Consider the following 25,750-nt stretch of genomic DNA (forward strand, 5'->3'; position numbering starts at 1 on the left):
TATACACAATATTACACGTGTAACATGTAATTTTTATCATTATAGGATGGTTGTGTACACACACTGCCAACACACATTTCAGTCCGAACAACTAGTAAAAGTGCATGCAGCATTCGATGACCCTTTTAAACAAAAGTCTATCAGAGCTGACTGGCATGTGAAATTAAAGGTAATAACAACAACAACTCTGTGAGCCCAGTCTTGGAGCACTTAACTTAAGGGCCTCTAAATAACATGAGCCAACTGATTCCCAAGCCACACCTGAGTTTTTACAGATACAACCATTTCACAAACCAACAGTTTAAGCAGACAAAATCCATGCCTGCTTAGCAGGGACATCTAAACTATAAAATCTGGAACATGTGGATGGTGACGGCCAGCTGTCAGCTGCACAAATCTCACCAATAGAAATACCACTGGAACACCCCCAGGAAGAGGCTATTCCTCTGGTGGAATGGGCCCTCACACCTATAGGGCATTGTGAGCTAAACGAAGCAGGGCTATAGCATCTACTACCAGCAGGAAGTGAAGTGAAAGTGACATACAGCCAAGTATGGTGAATTCGTGTTCTGCGTTTAACCCATACAAAGTGCACACACACAGCAGTGAACACACCCGGAGCAGTGGGCAACCATTTATGTTGTAGCACCCGGGGAGCAGATGGGGGTTCGGTGCCTTGCTCAAGGGCACCTCAGTCATGGTATTGCCGGCCCGAGACTTGAACCTACAACCTTATGGTTATAGGAGTCAAACTGTCTAACCACTAGGCCACAACTTTTCCCAAGAAGGTCTATGCTTTGTGACCGGCAGCCCTTTAGGGTGGCCTCAAAAGCACACAAAGAGCTGCTCCGGTTGTCTTTTTTTAGAGTAAGTTTAGACCCTGCTCATCATCCATCACAGGGAGGGACAGACGGTAAATAACCTGGGTTCCAATCGGGTCTGAGGGCACCTTAGGTACGTAAAGAGAATAAGGATGAGAGAACATTTAATTTCCCTGATTTGCCTGATAACCTGAGGGACCAGAGTGATCGGAGGGAATGCATATAGATGGGTGTTGGGCCAATTGTGGGCCAGAGCATCCTGCTGTATTGAGAAATAGATTGGGCAGTGACAGCCGAAGACAGACCAAATCATCTGAACCGTGGATGTAGTCTCCCTCTCCACTCTTCAGTTTGCCTGGCACACAAACCACTCTTAGTGAGAGAGCTCTGTGCCCAAAACAGGATAATCCTGAGCTTGAGGCATCCGTCATGGCCACCTTCCTCCTGGAGGTCATTCCCAGCTGTATGCCTGGTAAAAACAGGCGAAGTGTTCTCCAAGGGGGCCACAGCTTTGACACAGCGTTGGGTTACCCTGTCAGAATGTTGGTTCAGGCTCCAGTCGTGGGGTGGTACCTGAGTTTTCAGCCAATATAGAAGGGCCCACATGTTTAGTAGTTAGTACTGAGTCTATAACTTTTCCCATAAAGGAGACTTGTTGTCTGGGAGTCAGAAAACTTTTGATTGAATTGATTCTCAACTCACGATGCTCCAGATGGTTGAGCAACAACGACCTGTAATCAGTAATTTCCCATTCTGACCTGGCTAGTACTAACCAGTCATTGAAGTATTTAAAAATGTGGATTCCCATCTGTCTCAGAGGGGAAAGAGCTGCAGAGATAACGCACTTTGTAAAAGAGCAGGGGGCCAGGGACAGCCTGAAAGCCAGGACTGTATATTGATAGGATCGAATGTGAATCTCAAGAATGTGACAAGGGGTTATCAGTATATGAAAGTATGCGTCTTTCAAATCCAGAAACCAGTCCTCAGGACAAATTTGCGCAAGGATCTAAGTCAACATTCAGAATGGCCTTCTCATGAGAGACACTTCAGACTGAGCCCACCATCTTTCTTGGGAATGTGGAAGGAGCTGTAAACACCCCACTCTCTGTCTGCTAAGGGGACCGATTCTATGGCACCCCCGCAAGCAGTGTATTTACTTCATACCACAGAACATGTCTTTCATTGTCCAGTACCGAAGTCTGAATGACGCCTCTAAAGCATGGCATCACCATGTGGCAATGGGGAGCTGACAAGGAAGTCAAGGAAGACCATCTTCTCCTCATCCCTTATCTCTTTGAGGTGGGCTATAGGTGGCACTCCAACACCACCAGACTGGCAATGGCTTTGCTGATCACCTGAACAGTCACATTGGTAATGCACAGATTCATATCACTGAGAAGTTTGGCCTGAAATACCTGGAGCACCGACATCATCTGCAGGGTTGAGCTGTCCTGGTCAGCTGCTGCATAAGCCCTATTGGCCAAGGAGGACGTTAACCTGCAGGGCTTAGATGGATGTGTTGAAGTCTTTAGACCTCGAGTAAATGGTGGGCAGAGGTGGGCAGAGGTGGGCAGCCACTGCCTCATCGAGAGAGGAGAGCTTACTGTACCATTTCTCTTCAGCGGTGAGAGCAGCTGTAGTAGAAGGATTAACATGCGGCAAGTATGATTGCTCGTCATGGATCGCAGTCATAAATGAAACTGGCTGTTGTCGTGAGGATGGTTGACGATGTCTCTTTAAGAACCACTAGTCGAGGAGGCCGGGGGTGGGCTCTTCTGGGGCCACTCAATCGAGGTAGAGTTCCTCCACAGCCCTTGTCAGAACCCGGATTAGTTGAGTCCACACTAGACCATGTAGACAGAGCTGGGACTTCCAATGGCTTCAGGGGAAGACTTTCTTCCACTGCCAGGGCTCTTCAAAGGCAGTGAACAATTTTTTTTTTCAGCATAGGGTCAGCAAAGTGAAAGCCATACTCAGAATTGGTGCTTTGCATTTAACCCATTCAAATGCACACACACAGCAGTGAGAAGTGAACATACACCTGGAGCAGTTGACAGCTATATATCCAGTGCCCAGGGAGCAACTGGGGGTTCAGTGCCTTGCTCAAGGGCACTTCAGCCATGGGTATTGAGGGTGGAAGAGAGTATTGTTCATTCCACCTACAACTCATGCCAGCACCGAGACTCAAACCAGCAACCTTCGGGTAACTAGTCCAAGTCTCTAACCATTAGGCCACAGCTGCCCCTGAAGGAGGAGAAGATTCTGATGAAATGCTGGTCTGAGCCAACTTATATAGAGGTTGGCTACACTTATTTTGGCGGACTAGAGAGCCACTAGTTTGTGTAACTACACAAAAGTTAACAAATCATGCTTCAGTACCATGGTAAACAGGAGTTGTCCTCATACGCAACGTGAAGTGAACGTTCAAAAGGGAAATTAACTTTGTTGATCTCTTTGTTCAGACCAGTGTTACCTGTACATACAGTCTCAGACATCTTTTATTATCAGTAGCCTAAATAGCAGAAATCATCTACATATCAGTGTTCTTAATCTTTCTAATGGTTAATTTTATGCTTTGTTTAGCCTACTGTTTACTATATTCTTTTTCAACTTTTTTTTAATTATATAATTTAGCATAGAGAATATTTTTCTAGACTATAAAAATCCAACACATCTTCAAACGCTTGCATAACCTGCAAAGTGATCTAATTCCACTCTAATCAGTGAGCCAAATGTCTGCGTCAGAATAACCTGCTCCCGGCTGATGGTGAGTCCAGAACTGATAAACCCCACGCTTCTCATCTGCTGAAACCACACATTTTGCTCTCATAATTAAATGTCAAAGCTCCACATGAATACAAATACATTTATTCTCTAATTATTTGATGCAGTCTGAAATGAGTTGATCTACTGATTCCTTTGACCTTCCAACATTTCACATGGTTCAATGTGTGTGGATGCCACAAACACTATGTCTGAACATCATTTTGAGTTTTTGTTTTTGTGTAAACCAAAAAAACACAATGCACACACGTGTTTCAGTTCATCTTTATTTGACCGTATGGGAATGTTAGAAACAAAAGCTTATTGAAAGCAGACAAAAATCATCTAATGTACAAAAACTTTATAATTATAATATATAATTCTGTTATAGCAGACATATTACTATATTAATCTTTCTTAAAATATATACGCACCTTTCTAGTGTGTTTCTATAGTTCATCTGCAGGTATCAAGTGGAGTGTTGATAACATTTATAACAACAGGAAAAACGTACATGAGTAAGGCACAGACACATAACATTAACCACAGAGAAACAGCCAATGACAAACAATCTAGAGGAAAATCAAGAAGACATATTTCTGAAAAATGAACTGACATGAGTTTTGGAGAGAAAAAAAATCCTGCTTCAGTCTTTCTAATGCACAGATATAAAACCATGTGCACACATGCAAACACGCTTACACACACATTTACCCTCTTTTTCACACATGCTTATACTCATACACACTTCATATATGGCACACTTTAAGAATACAGTACAAAATGGAATAATGTATAGCGAATGAAGGTGCTGAACCTGCAGAAACACGATTTAGGTACAACTTTCTGCAACATTGGGGATACGTTACACAATTAAAACCCTGATTGATTTCTAGCAATGAACATTAAACAAATGTCAAAATTAAAAGTGATCAAATAACAAGCACATTTACACATTACAACAGAGATTTCAATTAACATTTTTGCTTACAATAAAATCTGTCGCTCAAACATTTGACAAAGTTCAAACAAGCTACTTTTCATGCTGGTTTAATTTTGTGTATTATGTGGGGTTTGGGTCTAATACTTTAAACACTAACTCCAGAGTTCATTGTATTCATTGAAAGTGCTGTAGTCTAATATAATAAAGCCTCAACATTCACCACGTGAGGCCATTATGAACTATTCAGTTTAGCCTGTTGTTGATGCTGCTTATGAACACAGTGATTGTTTTGCTTTATTCACTGCCTGAGGATCAGTGTATAAAGTACAATGCATCAGTAGAACACTAATGAGATTGCGTCTTGTGGCTCATCATCCCAACTACACATTCATTACATCATCACTTGCTCAACGAGTTTTTTATTTTTTTTTAAATATTTATTCTGATGGAAATCAGAAACAAATTTCTGCTTCATGCAGGTCACTGTTAGTGTTTGACATTTAGCACACTCATGTAATCACACTCATCTCGTGAAGTGTTGTCATAGTGTTGTCTTTAGTGTGCATATTTTTGTATTCATGGCTTGTAAATGCTTCTTGTTCCCGAAATGAAAATAAAATAAGAATTACATCTAGACATCCAACAGCAGACACTGGATGAGAATCACAGTGAAGTGTGTGGATGGCAGAATATTTTTCAGTTCTCTCATTTGTCCAATATTTAAAAAATATTCCTGCATTATCTGATTTTCAAGGTCTGAAAGTGTTCTTTAGCTCCAGCCTGAACGGCCGATTGTTTCCTGACATCTGCTCCAGAAATTCATCAAGCAAGAGGCTGTCACACAGCAGCAGGTTTGGCATGAACAGCCCTGTGATCACTTATGATAAACCTTGAGTTCAGCTATATATGTGTGTGTTTGTGTGTGACAGTGTAGTCTATGAGAGATTACGCAGTCTGCATGGTTTCATTTGAAATGACAAAGACATGAAGAGTGATGGTTTGAATCTGAGCACTGGAATACATCTTTTCCATATTCTTCATTTTCCTCAGCATATGAACTGAGTGACACATTCTTTGCTCTCATGTCAATTCACCATAAAGCACATCTGGATGAGACTCAGGCTCTGAATAACTGAATAACTGAAACTGAATAAAACCTGAATCATATGACTGCAAGAGGACACTTGTCCATGACATCTTTATTCAAATAAAGCTATATATTTCTCCACTATAAATTGAGAGTTGTATGCGTAACTGGTCATGGATGACATGTGACGGATTGAGATTTCCCTCTTTAATCTTCCTTCTGTCCATTAAATAAACATGATTTCCTCATTTGAGTCGTTTCTAGTTCAACCCCAGAATTTGCTCTGTCCATGAAGTCTGTGATCTCATCTCCTCTATATGATAATCTCTAGGGCTGTAGCTATCGAATATTTTAGTAAACGAGTATTCTACCATAAATTCCATCGATTAATTGAGTAATCGGATAAAATGTGTTTTTGCTTAATTAAAGTGCAATATTAATTATGCAAGAGAAAATAAGACTCATGGGTCTCTTAAAATGAACAACTAAGTTTCCTTTTTTAGAATTTTTTTACATCAAAAATAAACATTTAATTAGTACCCATTGTTTCTCTGTCTGTACTGAGATACACATTAAATATTAAACACATTAAACATTAATTTAATTTATCTTTTAATTATTGAAAATTAACTTAACTTTTTGGTAAACAAAGGGGATTTACTATTAAAAATAAAACATGGAAGCAATATTGTGTGAATAAACCTCAAAAATGTTAGTTTTTTTTTTAGGCTATGTACATTCTGCTAAACAATAGTCTTTAACTGGACTTTTATTTTGACGGGTTGACATACCTTTACAGTTCTGTGTATGTGATGTGACACTAGTTTTACTCAAATCAAACGATGAAATCAAATGCTGATGAAGTGACTCTCAGAGCAGTTCTGGAGATGTTGTTCATGTGTTCACGTCCTTATTTAGTGAGACAGCAGATGCTGAAATCACCGCAAGCGGCACGCGCTTCAGTGTGTGTGATAAAGGAATTCGCACTTCTGCTCCATTCATTAACAGAGACACACAGAACATGCAGGATTCATATTTCAATAGACTGTTCCATCTTAATATTTACAGATATTAGTCCATATCGTGAACTGATGTAAGTACAATGACCTATTTTTGATTAATTCAAATTGAAATGTATTCTGTGCCATTCCGCGTTAAAGTGTAAATTGTGTCACATTAAAAAAATCATTGCGAAAGAACCTGATGTGAGATTTAAAATAAATTAAAAGAAGCTTCGAGGCAGAGGAAATTGCCATTTTTTGTAATCGAGTTAATCGAGGAATCATTTCAGCCCTAATAATCTCTCTCTCTTGCTTCCTTTAGGCTCATCATCCACCAAACAGCAGATTCTGTTGAAGCTCATGTTTTGGCTTCGAGCTCCATTTATATGGTGATTTACTGATGCTTCTCTCTCCTAACATGATCCGCAGTTATGAAAGATTGATTTCATCGGCTGAAGGATCATCATGAGAACTAAAAGTCAGTCTGTTTCTCTCAGCCTAACATTCATTTATTAAACACCATGACTGTCCTGACTGAAAGATTCATTACAAACACTCAACAATGATTAGTGATTATCTGTTTGCTCTCTGTATGAAATAAACGACAGTGACTCTTGCCTGTTTCACACCACGTGAACTGTTAACTACAGTGACTGTTTTACTTAGAAACAAGCATTATGACAGTCATCAGAATTAAGTTGCTGATAAATATTACAACCTTAATAACCTGTAAAATCTTATTTACATAAATATGGAAATATGCATCTGAATGGTAACTAAATAATTTACATGACTTTCTCTAATTCAAAAAATTTTTCATTTAGTCCATCAACAATGTGTTGTTACTTTAATTGTGCAGGACCATCGTTGCAAAAGTAGACTCATGCTTCAATGTGAACAACCTAATTTCTTAATATAAGCAGTGAAAAAATATGCTGTGCTGACGCTTGTGCTGTGAATCAGCCTTCCTGCATGCGAATGTACTCATTCTGAACTAAAACACCAGTAATATTTCCTATCAAAACAAACCAGCACAGACTGCATAACTCTCGGGCTGTGTTAGTGTGAGTATGAGGCAGAGTGGGTGGGATTGTATGTCACATGTGCATTACCAGACACTGCAGCATTTGCTTATTTTCTCTCAGTTTGTGTCTGATGAATGAGGTAGCAAAGGCTTGGCAGCTTCGCTTGGGTCTGTTTCACTCACGCTCAACAGCGCCTCCATCTGCTTCTCCAGCAGTACCGCTAGCTGACTGCTCTTGTCCATGCCATCATCCGCTCCCTCTTTAAACTGCAGGTAGGGCATGTTTTTCAGCATGTCAGGCAGGCAGGGTACCAGATGCAGCACCCCACCAGGCATCAAGCCATTCACACATGTATAGAAGTCCTGAATCGGAGGTGGTGCAGGGGCCGAGTTTAGAATCATGCTGTAGTCCATGCCTGGAGTGGACACAAGCTCAGGGTGGGCGTGACCAGAGTTTTGAGGGGGCGTGGTTCCCTCACAGTAGGAGGCGGGGCTACAACAGTGAGGAGCAGGACTGCAGGTTGTCTGAACATACTGTTGTCCATCGGGGCAGGTGACGTGCTGTGTGATCGACACATCCTCGTGTTTATAATGAGACGGGAAACTGTTGGCCATCGAAGGCGGACACATGTCCACGCTCACCTGGTACCACGTCTCCATGCAGTACTGTGGTGACTTATAGCCGTGAAAACTGGAGAAATGACGATTGATCTCGTCAATCTTCCCCTTCTGGAGGGACAAGAAAGGACAAAGGTAAAGCAAATGCTTCTTCAGATTAAGTTCCTCACATGGTTTCTAATAAATCATTCAACAGTGAATAGGTTTACATGCAGCCAAATAATTAATTTGTAATCGGATTGATGGCTAAATCGGAAATTAAATTTTGATTGGATTGAAGGGTGTTGTTTATTCCTTTTCTAATATGATTGAGAGTGCATGTATACACTCGACTGAATTGTACCCCGAAATGGAAAGGACTGTGCATGTGCAATGATGCAGAAATAGTGTAATGAAGTATGATGTGCTGAATGAGCTGTTCTTCATAAATGGATAAATATGAATTCTGCTGTTAAAAACAAATAAAGAAACCATGTGGAAGAGTGTTTATTATGTGCAAACAGTGCCAAACTCTGTATTTGTGCAGTGTCCGCATTTAAAAAAATATATATTCAGATTTTAAACTTGTGACATATAAATACACACATCAACCCAATCACTTTATTTAGCGTTCATGTAAACACTACATTCAGATTCATCAATCGGAATGAATTCAGTCTGATTGAACTACAAATTGTGCATGTATACATAGCAGGTGTTCTGCTGGTTGTCATGATGTTGCTATGCAGTTGATTGTTAGAGGTTTGAACAGTAATGGTGCTAGTTATGGTTCATCTTAACACTACTAATAATTCAAACAGTGTAAGTCTGAGCAGGTGTGTGATATTTGACAGAACAGTGAGACCTTTAGCAGAACAGGTTCAAGCCCTCGGATGCGCGGTTTGGGAATTGGTGGCAGGAAGAATGATCTAATTCTGCAGAAAGAACACGAGGAGAGTAAAATGTCAATTGGACAATAATAGAAAACACACAGACATTGTTATATAAATGATAATAAACAGCTACTTATAAATAATGTAACCTAACCCTAACCCACACACTAACCATTACAGACAAAAAAAATTTACAATTTAAATTCTTAATTTACTGAATTTTTATACCATTTTTACAAAAACAGGTTTCTGTCAGATTTAAATCACTTCATAATATTTAAGTAGGGCTAGGCAAGCATTATTATCGCGTTAATGCATTAATTGATTAATACCAACAAATATTTTATCGCACGTTAATGCAGTTTTTTTAATTATTATGAAAGTCCGTTGCTCACTGGCTCTGAATACACATACAGACAAATCTTGGATCACAGGAGGGGATGCTCCCGGTCAAATTATTGAGGCTAAGCATCAGCATTCACCAACAACAGAAAAGAATGCAACAAGCTTGTAATCACGACTTCATAAATGGGAAATAGGAAGTTTCCGATAGCATGTGAAGACAGCAGAGAAGCGCTTTCTCAGCACAGTGGAGTGCATTGTGTTGTTAACTTCGTGGTTTATTATTTTGAGTCGTATGGGATGCAGTAACACAGCCCTCTCACAATATATTGCTGTACACATCTAGTGCTTTTGCTGCTCATAAATATTCACACAATCATGCAGTACGTATCAGAAGATCTGCACTTTGGTGCAGTTGGGCTCACACTCACTGATCTATATAAAACTAAACCGTGCTCTTGCCCACCTCTTCCAACTGAGCCAGGGACTGCTAAACGAAAAGGGTCACACTAGTCAAACGAACCAGGTTTTGGGGGTTAAGATTGCAAAGAGTGAGCCTAATTATTCTCCCACATCCTGCACAGACGAGTCTCTACCCGCACATCAAGTGTTGTCCCGCACCGAGTCGAGTCCTGTGATCTTGCAGGTCATTAGTTACATTAATGTTATAAGTTAAGACTTCTAAGAAATATTTTAACTGCTATGATGTAAAAGGAATACTGCTGTAAAAAAGCACCTTATTTGTTTTAAAGTTCTTGGAAACCAATGTTATTGCACTTTTGGTCATATAGCAATACTTTTAAATGAAATACACTACTTTTGAAGGCATTATTAGTTTTGTGCATAACAATGTGATTAATCACAGACAATCATGCGATTTATCACGATTAAAAAGTTTAACCGTTGCCCAGCACTATATATAAGTAATTCATTTCTAAATATATAAACTAATTACACACACATTTTTTATTTTGGTCTCGTAGTGGGGATTTGCCATAGACTTGTACTGTTTTTTTTTTTATATATACTTACCTAACAGTATCTCCTTAACTCTTACCCTCACCGATACCTTTTTGCATTTTTTCATTTTCAGATTAACATCATTTTGTATGTTTATAAATCCATTTCCCCACAATGCAGGTGATCTTTGACAAAGATTACAGATATAAAAAGACAGTTCACGCCTATTACTTATGAATGGGAGAAAATGCAACAAGCAATGCCCCGCCTACTTAATGAAAGAGTCAATTACTAATTGGTAAAGTCATTGCATCACTGCAGCTGCCATTAGAAGCTCCAGTCCTCATAGGGAACTACACTGCAAACAAAATGGTCGGATATGCGACCTTTTGAAATGACATTGTGACCCAAAAATTTTTTTTTTGCCGCATCTCACGGACAGCATCAATGAACCGAGCTCTCCTTCAGGACATTAGCGTTCTCCTGCACCTGAACGAACAAATACAAATCTCAGTTTAAACAGAAAAAAAAGAGCGAAAACCGAAAGAGCCCAATTCAGCACCGTTGTGTTCAGGGCGCACACAGAGATGCTTCTCAAGGTCTTCTTGCTTTTGTACCGATAAACATATACTAAATATGTCAAGATACCTGTCTTGGAAATTGTGTTGGAAAAGTCTGTGGTTATGTCTTAAGTGAAAGTAAAGAGTTGGAGAGAAATTGGATATGTATCATTATCAGACATCCCAACCTGCAAAAAGTCATTTCAGGGAGGTATCCCGAAGACTCATTCCCCCATTTTGTTCGGGAGAAGAGATAAAAGCCCGCCCACACTGACAATTGATTGGTTGATTTGCAGAAACAGGCCAATCAGGATGCTCTCTGTCTGACATGCGCTTCGCACACACACGCAAGGTCTCTCGCTCCCTCTCCCTCGCTGCCGTGCGCGCGCTACACGGTTTGAAACACAGTATCTGTTTCGCATGCACGCTTTTGCTCGCTCGGTCTAGATTCCGGGAGATTTTAACTCATTTGCGGGTCTCAGGGAGCCGCTTTCAATATGCGGGAGACTCCCGGAACTTCCAGGAGACTTGGGATTTCTGCATTATAATGGATGCATTGTCTCTTAAAGTGACCGGCCCTAATTTACTAGCTCTGCTGTCAGTGTCTTTAATGTATGAAAATGGAAGTAAATCACTTACTGCTCTTGACTGAATTACATTGTAGTTTTAACATGAATTTATCCACAGTCAAACCAAAAATATCTTTGTCAAATATAATATCAAATATAATTTTTTATATTTTTTTAAAAAACACTACTTCATTTATGTAAGTGATTATAGCAAAATACAGCGAACTGTGAAATATTATCCCCTCAAATTCTTCATACTGTAGACTACCAGTGAAATTGATTTAAAAAATTATTAATTAATTAATTAATTAGGGACCTGACCATTTATTTTGCTTAAGTGTTTCTTTCTTTAATTGCTAATGCAACCTTTTCACAAAATTAAGCATTGCTTGCTTGGTAACTGTTCAACAAAGTATGGATATTTGTGTAAATATTGTCATGCTGACAGTTGTCTGAAGTTTTGGTTGATAACACCGATGACTCATGTCAAATACGGTCCTTTTGGTCATCTAAACCACGCCGGCCTAGGAGGTTTACACGGACTGTCAATAGCAGTGTATTAATCAACCCGGCCAGATCGGTTGGCAACGATTCTGGTAAAAACAATTTTTTCTTTGGATTACTTAACATACGATCGCTTTTCACCAAAGGACCCCTGGTGTACGATCTACTGTCTGACCGGGAGTTTGACTTTTTCTGTCTAACTAAGACATGGCAGAAACCAGACGACTTTTTCCATCTAAACGAGTGTGTTCCCCCAGGATATAGTTATGTTTGTAAATCTCGTGATACGGGAAGGGGAGGGGGGCTAGCAATACTTTATAAAAATAAATTGAAAGTATCTCAGTTAACTTTGTCTACATATTCTTCTTTTGAGTCAATTGCCATAAAAATCAATGGTGCGATTCCCACCATTCTCATAACTATCTACCGCCCTCCCAAGAGCAATAATGCCTTTTTAACTGAATTATCTAAACTCTTGACTTATCTATGTTCCATATCTTCAAATGTTATCCTTCTGGGTGATTTTAACATTCATACAGATAATGTCAGTAATGCATTTACAAGCAAATTTTTATCATGTTTGGATTGCTTTGGTATACAACAATTTAACACACTGCCCACTCATACTAAGGGGCATACTCTTGATCTTGTTTGCTGTTCTAGTATAACACCTTTGAATTGTACTGTTTCTGATCTATCCATATCAGATCAATTTCTGGTCTCATTTTGTGCCAAACTGGCCATTTTTAAGGTAAACCTGTGTCGCCCGATTACATTTCGGAATATTAAGAACATTGATTTGCCTACTCTTGCTGATGAACTTGCCATCTTTTTCAGTAAATCTGATTTCACTACTGTTGATGAACTGGTAAAATATTACAATGATGGACTGAACATGCTTTTAGATGAATTCGCACCCGTGAAAACTCGAAGGGTTTCATTTGTGCATTCAGCTCCTTGGTTTACACCTGAACTGCGTGAACTTAAAACTAAAGGCCGTAGGTTAGAGCGGCTGTACGTCAGGTCTGGCCTTACTGTTCATAAAGACATGTATGCTGAACATATTCAAAATTATAAAAATGCACTGACTACAGCTAAATCCGATTACTACTCCAATGTAATTGGAGTTAGCTATGGGAACTCTAGGTCTCTTTTCTTGGTGGTAAACAATATTCTGAAACCACCTGATTCTTTGCCATCTGATATGTATTCCACTGACTTATGTGATCGCTTTTTGACTTTTTTTTACATCTAAGGTTGAAAATGTACATCGGCAATTACTTACTGGTACTCTTCACAATGACTCCTGTCAGTCTATCACTCATACACCTCCCCACTCTGTCTTCTCTATCTTTACACTACCAACTACTTCACAGATAGTGGGTCTGATAGGTAAATCTAAATCTTCGACTTGTCAATTAGACCCTCTACCAACTCCTTTAGTAAAAGCTTGTTTACCAGCCCTTTTGCCGTTGATTACTAAAATTGTTCATGCTTCACTTGGTTCTGGTTTTGTATCTCCATCTCTTAAATCTGCTATTATTACACCCATACTTAAGAAACCAGGGTGTCATCCATTTGATTTTGAAAATTTTCGTCCAATTTCACATTTTCCATTCATCTCTAAGGTAGTTGAAAAGTGTATTGCAATTCAAATTTGTCCAATAATAACTTGTATGAACAATTCCAATCTGGTTTTCGTCCCCACCACAGCACTGAGACCGCTCTTGTCAGAATAACCAATGATCAACTGTTGGCAGCTGACTCTGGGCTTTTAACTATACTTGTCCTTCTTGACTTGAGCGCTGCCTTTGATACTGTCTCACATAACGTACGTCTTGACAGATTAGCTTCCATTGGTTTTACTGGCACTGCTCTGTCTTGGTTTAGTTCATATCTATCTGGACGCAGTCAGCGTATTCAATTAAAAGGTTTTAGTTCAAGACTATATACAGTCACCACTGGTGTTCCCCAAGGTTCTGTTTTGGGCCCACTTCTCTTCATTATATATATGCTTCCTCTTGGTAATATTTTAAGGAAATATGGTATTCATTTTCACTGTTGTGTGGATGACACCCAATTTTACCTGTCTGCCAAACCTACCGGTTCTTTTCCTCCGCCATCTTTGTCAAGCTGTTTAGCTGAAATTAAAGACTGGCTTTCAGCAAACTTCTTGAAATTAAATGGCAATAAAACTGAGGCTCTGCTTGTTGGCACTAGATCTGTTGTGTCTAAATCTAATTGTTTCTCTTTACACATTGATAATACTGCATCTGTCCTTCCTCTCAGGTTAAAAGTTTGGGTGTCACCATGGATAGCACACTATCTTTTAAAGCTCAGATTAATAATATCACACGGATTGCATACTTCCATTTGCGCAATATTAATCATCTACGTCCATTTCTTTCAAATAATAATACTGCAGTTCTCATTCACGCACTAGTCACCTCACGTATAGACTACTGCAATGCTCTTCTCACATGTAGTCCCTCCAAATTGCTGAATAAGCTTCAATTGGTTCAGAATTCTGCAGCTCGTGTTCTCTCTAGAACACCTTATACTGATCACATTTCTCCGGTTCTCCAGCAATTGCACTGGCTTCCAGTAAAATATAGAGTTGAATTCAAAATCTTGCTACTCACCTATAAGGCAGTTCATAATCTTGCACCACAATACCTTACTCAACTTCTCCAAGTTTATACTCCTTCACGTGCACTTAGATCTTCATCTTCAATTTCTCTTGTGGTACCTCGGATTTGACTTACTACTATGGGTGCCAGATCTTTTAGTTATGTTGCCCCCCGCCTATGGAACTCTCTTCCCCTCGATGTTCGCAATAGCGATTGCTTGTTGACTTTATATGTATATGCTGTTTGTTTTGTTGTTTATTTTGTCTTATGTAGTGACCTGTATATTGCTTGTAAGGTGACCTTGGGTGTTCTGAAAGGCGCCATGAAATAAAATGCATTATATTATTATTATTATTCCATTACATATCTTTCTATCAAAGTTATCTAACATTATCAAGAGGTATTTGTTCTGACACAGTTTAACTCTGAGTTCTTGTCATATACAGTATTGTTCAAAATAATAGCAGTACAATCAAGGTTTTTAGTATATTTTTTATTGCTACGTGGCAAACAAGTTACCAGTAGGTTCAGTAGATTCTCAGAAAACAAATGAGACCCAGCATTCATGATATGCACGCTCTTAAGGCTGTGCAATTGGGCAATTAGTTGAAAGGGGTGTGTTCAAAAAAATAGCAGTGTCTACCTTTGACTGTACAAACTCAAAACTATTTTGTACAAACATTTTTTTTTTTCTGGGATTTAGCAATCCTGTGAATCACTAAACTAATATTTAGTTGTATGACCACAGTTTTTTAAAACTGCTTGACATCTGTGTGGCATGGAGTCAACCAACTTGTGGCACCTCTCAGCTGTTATTCCACTCCATGATTCTTTAACAACATTCCACAATTCATTCACATTTCTTGGTTTTGCTTCAGAAACAGCATTTTTGATATCACCCCACAAGTTCTCAATTGGATTAAGGTCTGGAGATTGGGCTGGCCACTCCATAACATTAATTTTGTTGGTTTGGAACCAAGACTTTGCCCGTTTACTAGTGTGTTTTGGGTCATTGTCTTGTTGAAACAACCATTTCAAGGGCATTTCCTCTTAAGCATAGGGCAACATGACCTCTTCAAGTATTTTAACATATGCAAACTGATCCATGATCCCTGGTATGCGATAAATAGGCCCAACACCATAGTAGGAGAAACATGCCCATATCATGATGCTTGCACCTCCATGCTTCACTGTCTTCACTGTGTACTGTGGCTTGAATTCAGAGTTTGGGGGTCGTCTCACAAACTGCCTGTGGCCCTTGGACCCAAAAAGAACAATTTTACTCTCATCAGTCCACAAAATGTTCCTCCATTTCTCTTTAGGCCAGTTGATGTGTTCTTTGGCAAATTGTAACCTCTTCTGCACATACCTTTTTTTTAACAGAGGGACTTTGCGGGGGATTCTTGAAAATAGATTAGCTTCACACAGACGTCTTCTAACTGTCACAGTACTTACAGGTAACTCCAGACTGTCTTTGATCATCCTGGAGGTGATCATTGGCTGAGCCTTTGCCATTCTGGTTATTCTTCTATCCATTTTGATGGTTGTCTTCCGTTTTCTTCCACGTCTCTCTGGTTTTGCTCTCCATTTTAAGGCATTGGAGATCATTTTAGCTGAACAGCCTATCATTTTTTGCACCTCTTTATAGGTTTTCCCCTCTCTAATCAACTTTTTAATCAAAGTACGCTGTTCTTCTGAACAATGTCTTGAACGACCCATTTTCCTCAGCTTTCAAATGCATGTTCAACAAGTGTTGGCTTCATCCTTAAATAGGGGCCACCTGATTCACACCTGTTTCTTCACAAAATTGATGACCTCAGTGATTGAATGCCACACTGCTATTTTTTTGAACACACCCCTTTCAACTAATTCAACTAATTGCCCAATTGCACAGCCTTAAGAGCGTGCATATCATGAATGCTGGGTCTCGTTTGTTTTCTGAGAATCTACTGAACCTACTGGTAACTTGTTTGCCACGTAGCAATAAAAAAATATACGAAAAACCTTGATTATTCTGGTTAGTCACATTGTACTGCTATTATTTTGAACAATACTGTATTATTACCAATTTCTAAACTATAACAAATAAAGTGTGATAATGTGAGAAATGTTGACGGTGTCTGAACACATTTTGGTTTGACTGTTTATTTTAAATTAGTTTCTGGACATTGTGTAAATAGCACAAATGAATAAATAAATAGAACGAACATACAGTTAATATTAAACCATTTCAAACAAAGGCCCACTGGTACAACCTGCACCAGGGCCCCTCTAACCCAAGCTGCGGCCCTGGGTTAAGGTACCAAGACGGAGCAATGCACTGTGGGTACTGTAAGAAATAAAACAAGAAGACATGTGGTTTAAAAGATGGTGTGACGAGTGGGGTGGGGCCGAGGGACATGGGAACGAGGAGTGAGGCCAGGTAGGGTGATTTGGAGATGAGCTACACCTGCGACCCACCACCGGTCTCGAGTCCCATGTAGGAGATGGAAGGATATAAAACTCAAGCGACGACTGTGAAGGACGAGAGAGGACCAGGCCTGGGCATTTAGTTTATGTTTTGCTTTTTATTTGTGCGCATCAGTCGTCCGTGAGAGTTTTGTTTATTTTGTGATTATTAAAGTTTCATTTTGATTGAGCCGTCGCCGTCCACTGGGCGCCGGAGGAGTGTTGTGCCGTCCGCCAAGGACCATCCAGTGCCACCGCCAGGCACCGCATAGGAGACCACCGAGCTGGTGGAGGGCCGAGCAGCAGTGCGTCTGGAAACCGGATTTTTTTTTCTCTCTCCCCTCTCTCGTCTCTGTCGCTCCTCCTTCCATCTCCTTTTCTCTCGCCTTGTCTGTCCTACCCCCAGGTTCCCACAGGTCCCCATGAGTGGTCCCTCCCTGAGGGAAGGGGGGGGGGTAGAGCGCAGTCTTGAGGGTACCCCCCCCGGCCTGCGAGGGGCGATGGGGGTATGTGACGAGTGGGGCGGGGCCGAGGGACGTGGGAATGAGGAGTGAGGTGATTTGGAGATGAGCTACACCTGCGACCCACCACCAGTCTCGGAGCGATGACCGTGAAGGACGAGAGAGGACCAGGCCTGGGCGTTTAGTTTATGTTTTGCTTTTTATTTGTGCGCATCAGTCGTCCGTGAGGGGCTGATGCGCTGTTTTGTTTATTTTGTGATTATTAAAGTTTAATTTTGATTGTGCGCCCGTTCCCGCCGCCTCCTTCCCGATGATTAGGGAGTTTTTATCATTACAGATGGCAAGTAAAGTTAAAAGCACATCTGTATGCAATACGGTTTCATTATTATCCAGAGTGGCTTACTATAAAAAATTTGTGCGACCAAATCATGTTTTGCGCCAGTAACTGAAAATGTTAGTCGCACAAGTGCCACCAGTGGAAAAGGTTAGTGTAGTTGCCTGTCTCATAAAAACCTGAGACTCGTGCTTATGACTGCACATGTGCACTGGCTGGTCTAGCCCGAAAAATAAACTTTAGCATAAGGAACTACAATAATGGGACAATTCATTTCAGATTTTGTTGCTGATTTAATTTAATTGTGTGTTCAGCTGCCAGTTTTTGAGATTTCAGTATCCCCCATTAATTTAGATTGTACTAGGTTTTGGATGCCTAAAATAACTGCCCTGAGGACTTGCAAATATGGCCACCAAGTTAACAGTAAGTTAAGTCTTTCCTTGAAAGGGACTGTCTTAAGGTTAGGTTTTTGGTCGGACAGAACCATCTTCGAAAGGTGGAAACATGGATCATATCAGGAAGAATTTTTTTTTTCTTAATCTAAAACATTTTTTTCTTCTTAAGTAAAGATTGAAGAGATTTTTTCTTATTTTAATATATTTTACATGTTTTTACTCAAGTATTGTGTTTTTTATGTTTTATATGTGTTCCTCAAAGCTAAAAATGGTACAATAATGTACAGCAGATTTTCACTCAAAATAAGAGAAAATGTGAAACATATATGCTGGGTTGTGATTCTTTGGGAACAAACTGAACATCTGATCAAGCCTCTGCATCACATGACCCTATCATGCAGATCTATGGATTTATCCGTGTCGACAGTCATGTCATGTTGACAGTCTGTCAATACTGAAAACAGAGCTACAAGGTTCATGACTTCACTGACCTCTTGCCTCGTGGGATGATGCCAAAACCAATAATAAGGAAGGCCATAATGGCAATGCTGGTCACAAGGATGAAGGCCAACATCCGATCTGAAAGACAGACAGACTGCAGCTGTCAGTCGTTACAGACGGGTTTATACGTTATTGCGTGTCTGTGAGTGTGTGTATGTGTACATATTTTTCTTCCCTTTTGGGGACTTAAACCTGAATACACAACAACTCATGTGGACTCCTTCACTGTGGGTACCTAAATTGAGGACCCCATGGTGAAAGAACCTTATAATTCTTTCAGAATATTTTTTTTAATTTTTATATTGTAAATTTGCAGAAAGTTTTCTTTGAGGGGTAGCTATCAGTGTAGGGCAATTGAATATATGGTTTGTACAGTATAAAAATTATTACGCCTATGGAGAGTCCCCAAAAGGATAGAAAACCAGACATGCATATCTGTGTGTGTACATACTGGACAGAGGTCTCCCGCTGATGGTGATGTTAATGGACTCGCTCCAAGAGCTCCAGTGTTTGCTGTTAGTGGAGCGACAGCGGACCATGAACTCATATGTTCCCACCGGCAGATCCAACAACTCCACATGAGGCTCACGCAAACGCTCTTTCACCTACAGACACCAAACCACACAGACGACAAGCTTCAGCTACGAGTCCTCCTCCTTCTTTTAAGGGTAAAATGTTTGTTTTCACTTCTGTCTGCTTTATAGTTATGATAACGGAGTCAGTGTCTGTACCCTCCAGTTGTTTGGCTGAGCAAGATGTCTGTAGTGTAGCTCGTAGATGAGCGTAATCCATCCTTCACGCACTTGAGAGGCAACTGGATACAACCATGACAACAAAATACTGTGCCCGGATTCACAGAAACTCTCATTCAGCATAATGTAAGTCAGATTAAAGGGCGGGTCGATCTCCACTGTGGACAGAAACACATGAGACTCATTAACAAACATGATGAAACCACCATAAGCTACTACTAAATATTGTAGAAACATAATTTTCTGTAAAGTTGCTTTGTAACGATTTGTATTGTAAAAAGCGCTAAACAAATAAACTTGAATTGAATTGAAACATCAGTGTTGATTATGATCTTCAGGAAACCTCATGAGAAACCTAGAACAGGAAAGTTCATGAAGTAACTAAGCTGTGAAGGCCTGAAAGCTTACAACTGTGTGGAGGCCATTTAGTCTGTATGTACACTAGGTCCAATACTTGGACAGTCTGAAGAGAGATCAGTAGTTTAATGACTTGGTTAGTGGTTGAGGAGGTTGGCTGTAGTTGCTTTCACTCTTAAAACTTAAAGGGTTAGAGAACGAGTCAGTCTTTTGTTCGTTATCTGGTTCGGCTCTGTGTTCATCTTCAGTTCTCTCTTCACAGCTGTTCAGTCAGTGTACTGTTTGAGTAAATGAATTACTCCGGGATATTGGTTTGTTTTAACTCAGAGGGTGTCAGCCACATTAAAAAAGTTCACAGCTTAAGTCATTTGTGGATTAATGCTTATTGGAGACGCGAACCGTTTCAAACGATTCAGTTCGATTTGGTGAACTGGTTCAAGAAGATCTGGTTACATCGAGTGGTCCGTTCATGAACTGGATATCATTAAACTTCAGTGTTTTGAAATATCACAACAGACCGGAAAAGAAGACAATGTTTTTCTTACCTTTCTGGACAGGGACAGTATACCGTGCACACAGTTTCAATGGAGGGACTGAGAGTTCTCGGACTAAATCTAAAATATCTTAATCTGTGTTCCGAAGATGAACGGAGATCTTGTGTAATGTTGGAACCACACAGGAACCGCTGGCACAATCAGAACTTTTTACGTATTTCTGAAGGAAGGGCTTTATAGAACAAGGAAGTCATCAGCCCATTTTTATGAAAAATACTGTGTTTTTTTTACATGCGAAACATGAACACGTTATATTGCACACAATCAAAGCTTCAAAAAAGCACGAAAAATGGGACCTTTAAAAACTTTTAACATCCATAGGACCTTTTCATTGCACAAAAGTTTCTTTAGATTGGAAAAAGGTTCTTGGGATTATTTAAATGTTCCTCATGCTAAGAAAAAATAAAAATAAAATCAACGTAGCCCCATTTTGGCAATTCTGAGCAGTACGCAAGTGGCATAAGCTCTTATGTGTCAGCGCTGTTGTCTTTTAAACCAAAGTGTAAACACACGTAAAAAAAATCTTTGTATCCTTGTGGCATGGCCGATACATAAGAGTGTACACCACCAGCGTAAAGCTTAGATTTGTCAAAATGCTGCTAAGCTGATTTGGAGAGACACAGAGGAGAGAAATTGTTGAATAAAGTCGTTATTTTTGTTTTCTTCATGTACAAAAAGTATTCTCATCACTTCATATTGTTACGGTTGAATCAATGATGGCAGATGGACTATTCTGACAACGCTTTTCATACTTTCCCTGGACCTTGACACTGTTATTTATTTGGCAGTCTACGGGCAGTCTCAAGTCTGTTTTCATCAAAAATAACTTAAATTGTGTTCCGCAGATGAACAAAGCTTTTACAGGTTTGGAACAACATGGGGGTAAGTGATTAATGAGAACATTTTCATTTTGGGATGGAGTATCCCCTTAAGGGACAAAAATCTAACTTGGGGGCTGAGTGCCAAAATTAAATGTTGAATTAAACCCAAATATATTATTTTTTTGTAGCCTAAATCAAATTAATATTCAGTACGTTCTCTAAATTTCAAAGCAAATATAGAACAAAAAGTACCTTTTTGGATCTTTTATTTTTAAGAGTGTATGAATGTTAAAGGTTCTTCATGGAAACATTGATGGCAATAAAAAAAAAATGTGTAGGGCAAGATAAACACACAGTCTCAATGTCTTTGGGATATTTCAATATCTGCTACAGGAAAACTGCATGCATGATGAGCTGAAAAAGATAAATGAAAGTCTGTGCTGAGCTCAGTGGTTGATACTGGGAAAACTGCAGGAGATTTAAAGTTACCTATATCGGCCACATCCAGGCAATGTTTCTTGGAGGTGATGGGCCCAGTGAGTGTGTGTGCGGTCACGTTCATGCAGTACATCTCCCAGATCTGAGTGTGTTTGGCATCAAAGAAACAGCTGTTGATGCCACCGCTCACGTAATCGGGACACTCCTGAGGAGCGTGTTCACTGCGGGACGACAGGGCATCTGTTCACCTTTCACAGCATTCACAAGGATCACTGCATTATATAATTACAAGCAGTATTTACACTCTACATAAACAACATTAATCTGGTGAAAAGAGAAAATAAATCCAAGTGACTGAATATTAAACAGATAATTCGAAGAGTTTGACATGCCATAAAGTGTGTTTTATTCATGCCTCACCCCGTGGTATATATGAGCGTGTATGTGACATTATCCTGATTAGCAATTGGCCGCCACCAGCAGGTGAAGATCTCCATATTAGGCGAGCGACAGTAGTAAATGTATGGCCTTGTTCCATCTGCAATGTAAGAAAGAATTACTTAAGGTTCCAATGAAGAAGCTTATTTCATCATAGCAGTGACAAAGTACATCCTGAACTCAAACCTTTTTTAAAGTCAAGGCACAATAAACTATAATGACAGTATTAGCATCCACAGAAATGCATGATACCATTCTGTTTATTTTGAGTGAATGCTGCAGTTTTGTTGTCTATGGCTATTAAATGCTCAATCTCTTTAATGTTGAGTGGAGTTTGATTTGCTTTCAATGTTTTTATCGATCCTGAGATGGAAATTTTTTTTGAAAAGTGATTTGAAAGTAATTCTAGTTATTATTTTTGTGACTGTATAGTTGAACTTCAATAATCTGTTAAAGTTAAGGAGATTGTTACTTGTCCATTCTCGTCATCTCAAGACTGGACTGCTGCACTGATCTACTGGTGGTCCGCAAAGTCAGCACAACTAAACCAAAACTAAACCAGCTTAGGTCTCAAAAACGAGTGATGAAATTCAGGCAATGGTTCTCATCTCTCATTCTATAATAATTGATCATTTGCTTAGGAACTGATCACTCTAAATGGTGCAGAAACAACTCAAGGGTTGACCTTAACTTGTTCATGATAAATCAATCTCTTTTGGGTTGATGAGGTTGTTCTACTACAAGCAGATAAGTGAAATATGAAACATCTTATTGTGGTAAATTAATGACAATTAAAAACAGTGTTGGTGTTCATTGTTCCTTTCTTCTGATTAGCTATAGTCGATTATAAACATGACACATAATAACTAACCCATTTGACTTAGTGGGTGCAGACAGAGCTGAATTTAAGTTTGATAGATAGTCGTCACCTTTATTTATATAGCACTTTTAACAATACAGATTGTGTCGAAGAAGCTTTACAGTATCAAAATAGCAATATAGTGTGTCAACGCAAAAGCACAATAGTAAACACTAAATTTTCAGTTAAAGGCAGTTCATCACTGAATTCAGTGATGTCATCGTCCAGCTAATTTCAGTTTAAATAGTATCTTTGCAATCAAGTCTATATCACTGGAAATTAAGTGTCCCCAACTAAGCAAGCCAGAGGTGACAGAGGCAAGGAACCAAAACTCCCTGAATGCAGAAAAAAACCTTGGGAGAAACCAGTCAAAGTCGAACTAGCAGGTTGATCCTTGCTGACAGTCAAACTCAAATAGATTTGTTCAGCTATTTTATTTGATTCACAGCTGCTGCTTTGAATTAAATGTGGTAATCAGATCAAGCACATGTTCAATAACTGATATTGACTCTTTTATTGCAGTTTTCAGTTTAGTTACTGAGAGCAAAATTCAACACAAAACACTCCATTAAGCGGGTTTCTCTGCTGTTCAAAGGCACCAGGCACCTTCAGTCTATTTGAGATTACGACCATGATTACGACATGTGGGCTAATGCTAGCAACTATGCTTATCTGATTAAGCCGCTACTCATTCCTACAAAACACAGACACAGAGAGCGCGTTGTGACCGAGTAATAAACAGCAATGAGCAGTTAAAAATGGCTTAAAGGTTCAGCAAAATCTATAGGGTTCATACAGAATCACTTGAGAAGTTGTTTAATTTTAGATTGGTCATTTTTATATTAAAGGGGTCATATGACATTGCTAAAAAGAATATTATGTTGTGTATTTGGTGTAATGCATTGTGTTTATGCGATTTAAGGTAAAAAAAAAATAACAAAAATAATAATTATTATTTTCCACATAATGTACATTATTGTTGCTCCTCTATGCCCTGCCTTTCTGATTTTTACAGAGCTCATCGATCTGAAAAGTGAAGTGTATGCTGATTTGCCAGCTATCCAGTGCATTATGATTGGCTGAATACCTCAAGCGTGTCATGGAAATGTTATGCCCACTAACATACTGTGGTCTGTGGTCCATCTCCCGGCACGGGCGAGACAAAACCAATAAAAAAAAAGAAAAAAAAAATACTGATTATAATTGTAATGAGGGTCCAGAGGCACGGAGATCCATTTGCAGCTTTTATTAGGGAGCAGTGTCAGACATACGAAGATCAGAGAACAGCAACGGGTATCAGAGACAAATCCAAACTCATAAATGGGTTTCCAGGCAGATGTCGGGGCAGGTGGCAGAGAATCACAGAGTAACAATAACAGTCAAAGGTTGTGCACAGAGAATCAGGATACAGGGGAAAATGCTCAGTAGTCTTAGCTTTGGCAAAACAAGACTTCACAGTGACTGTGAGTCTGGTGACTGCTTAAGTAGGTCACTGAAATGGGAAACACCAGTGCTGGCAATCAGTCTCAGGTACAGGGTGTTATGGGTAATGCAGTTCTTTAAACTAACACTCTGGAGAGGGTGCTCTCTGGTTGCAATAATGACTTATACTGTGTTTCTACATGCTGCGTTGTGTATCATGCCAAGTAAAGATAAACTATGTCTGCATTCGTGATCAGAGAAATGACAAACAACAAGCGCTACTCTACACTGCTTAAAACTCACTCTTTAAATCATCAGTGGCAAATTATTTAAATATAAAAAAAATACTTACAGGCTGAGTCAGAAGCGCCAGACTGTCCTTGCAAAGTTGGAACTGCCCCACTTTACAGAAACAGCCAATTAGCACAGACATATTGTAGACTACTGAAGGTTCAGGAAACAGTCCTCCATAAAATGCCCAGCACACATCTGAATATTTGGGTTGAACTGTTCTGGATCAGTGTTGTAAACCACTGATTTCTAAAGTAGTTTCACTTTCACAACGAAACACACAGTGTCACACACGGCAGGCTTGAGTGGGGAACGGCCAGCTGGCTTGAGAACAAAGCGGCCGGCAGGCTTGCGGCAACCACATTTGCTGACCCCGGGCTGGACGGCGCTTCACCCATGGTGAAAGACGATCCGGCGATCCACAGCGCGAACTTGATGTATTTCCTCAGCGACCAGCACGGATCAGCTCTAGGCATGACGAAGTGGATATTGTCCTCTTTTGGAAGGCCAAACAAAGTAGTTTCACTTTCACAATGAAACATAAGCATCTCGAAAACATGGCAGAGATTAAAAGTTACACCTCCTTTCTTTGCATAAACATTTGTGCATTTTTTTTTAAAGCTTCCCACACAGTGACGCAGATATGTGGGGGTGTGTTTGAACAAGCTGTTTTAGGAGGGCGTGGAGAAGTCTTAATTTTTATCTCTTTGGATTTTACATTTAATTCTTTCCAACTTTACATATCTTCTTTACGCAAGATAAAGGGAAAATTGAAATCACATCATATGACGCCTTTCAGTTAATACAAAAACAACAACTAATCTCATTTAACATTGCCCTTACAGGCCAGCAAGACAGAACATGAACACGCACACATTCAGTTTTATGAAGCGGAGTAAACTGATTTGTACTGGAACTTCAGCAACGGAGCCTTGTGACACAGATTACATCCAGCACTGATCTTGGGTCAGTGATCACTCTCAAA

The 25,750-nt window shown here is 39.7% G+C and overlaps 1 protein-coding gene across 5 annotated transcripts in view; it reads right to left on the bottom strand.

Annotated features, from left to right (window-relative positions):
• Positions 1-6,624: 6,624 nt before the first annotated feature.
• crfa4 (cytokine receptor family, class I receptor 4) overlaps positions 6,625-25,750 on the bottom strand; it is a 69,943-nt gene continuing 50,817 nt past the window's right edge. For all 5 annotated transcript variants that reach the window (XM_026255856.1, XM_026255932.1, XM_026255923.1 and 2 more), the window contains 7 exons: positions 22,176-22,293; positions 21,807-21,976; positions 19,565-19,743; positions 19,285-19,438; positions 18,824-18,911; positions 9,102-9,171; positions 6,625-8,368 (listed from right to left, as the gene is read on the bottom strand). In XM_026255856.1, coding sequence (XP_026111641.1) covers positions 7,757-8,368; positions 9,102-9,171; positions 18,824-18,911; positions 19,285-19,438; positions 19,565-19,743; positions 21,807-21,976; positions 22,176-22,293 — 1,391 coding nt within the window. In that variant the 3' untranslated portion in view covers positions 6,625-7,756. The remainder of the gene's footprint in view (positions 8,369-9,101; positions 9,172-18,823; positions 18,912-19,284; positions 19,439-19,564; positions 19,744-21,806; positions 21,977-22,175; positions 22,294-25,750) is intronic.

Source organism: Carassius auratus, chromosome 1 (assembly GCF_003368295.1).
Source record: "Carassius auratus strain Wakin chromosome 1, ASM336829v1, whole genome shotgun sequence".
Taxonomy (NCBI): Eukaryota; Metazoa; Chordata; class Actinopteri; order Cypriniformes; family Cyprinidae; genus Carassius; species Carassius auratus.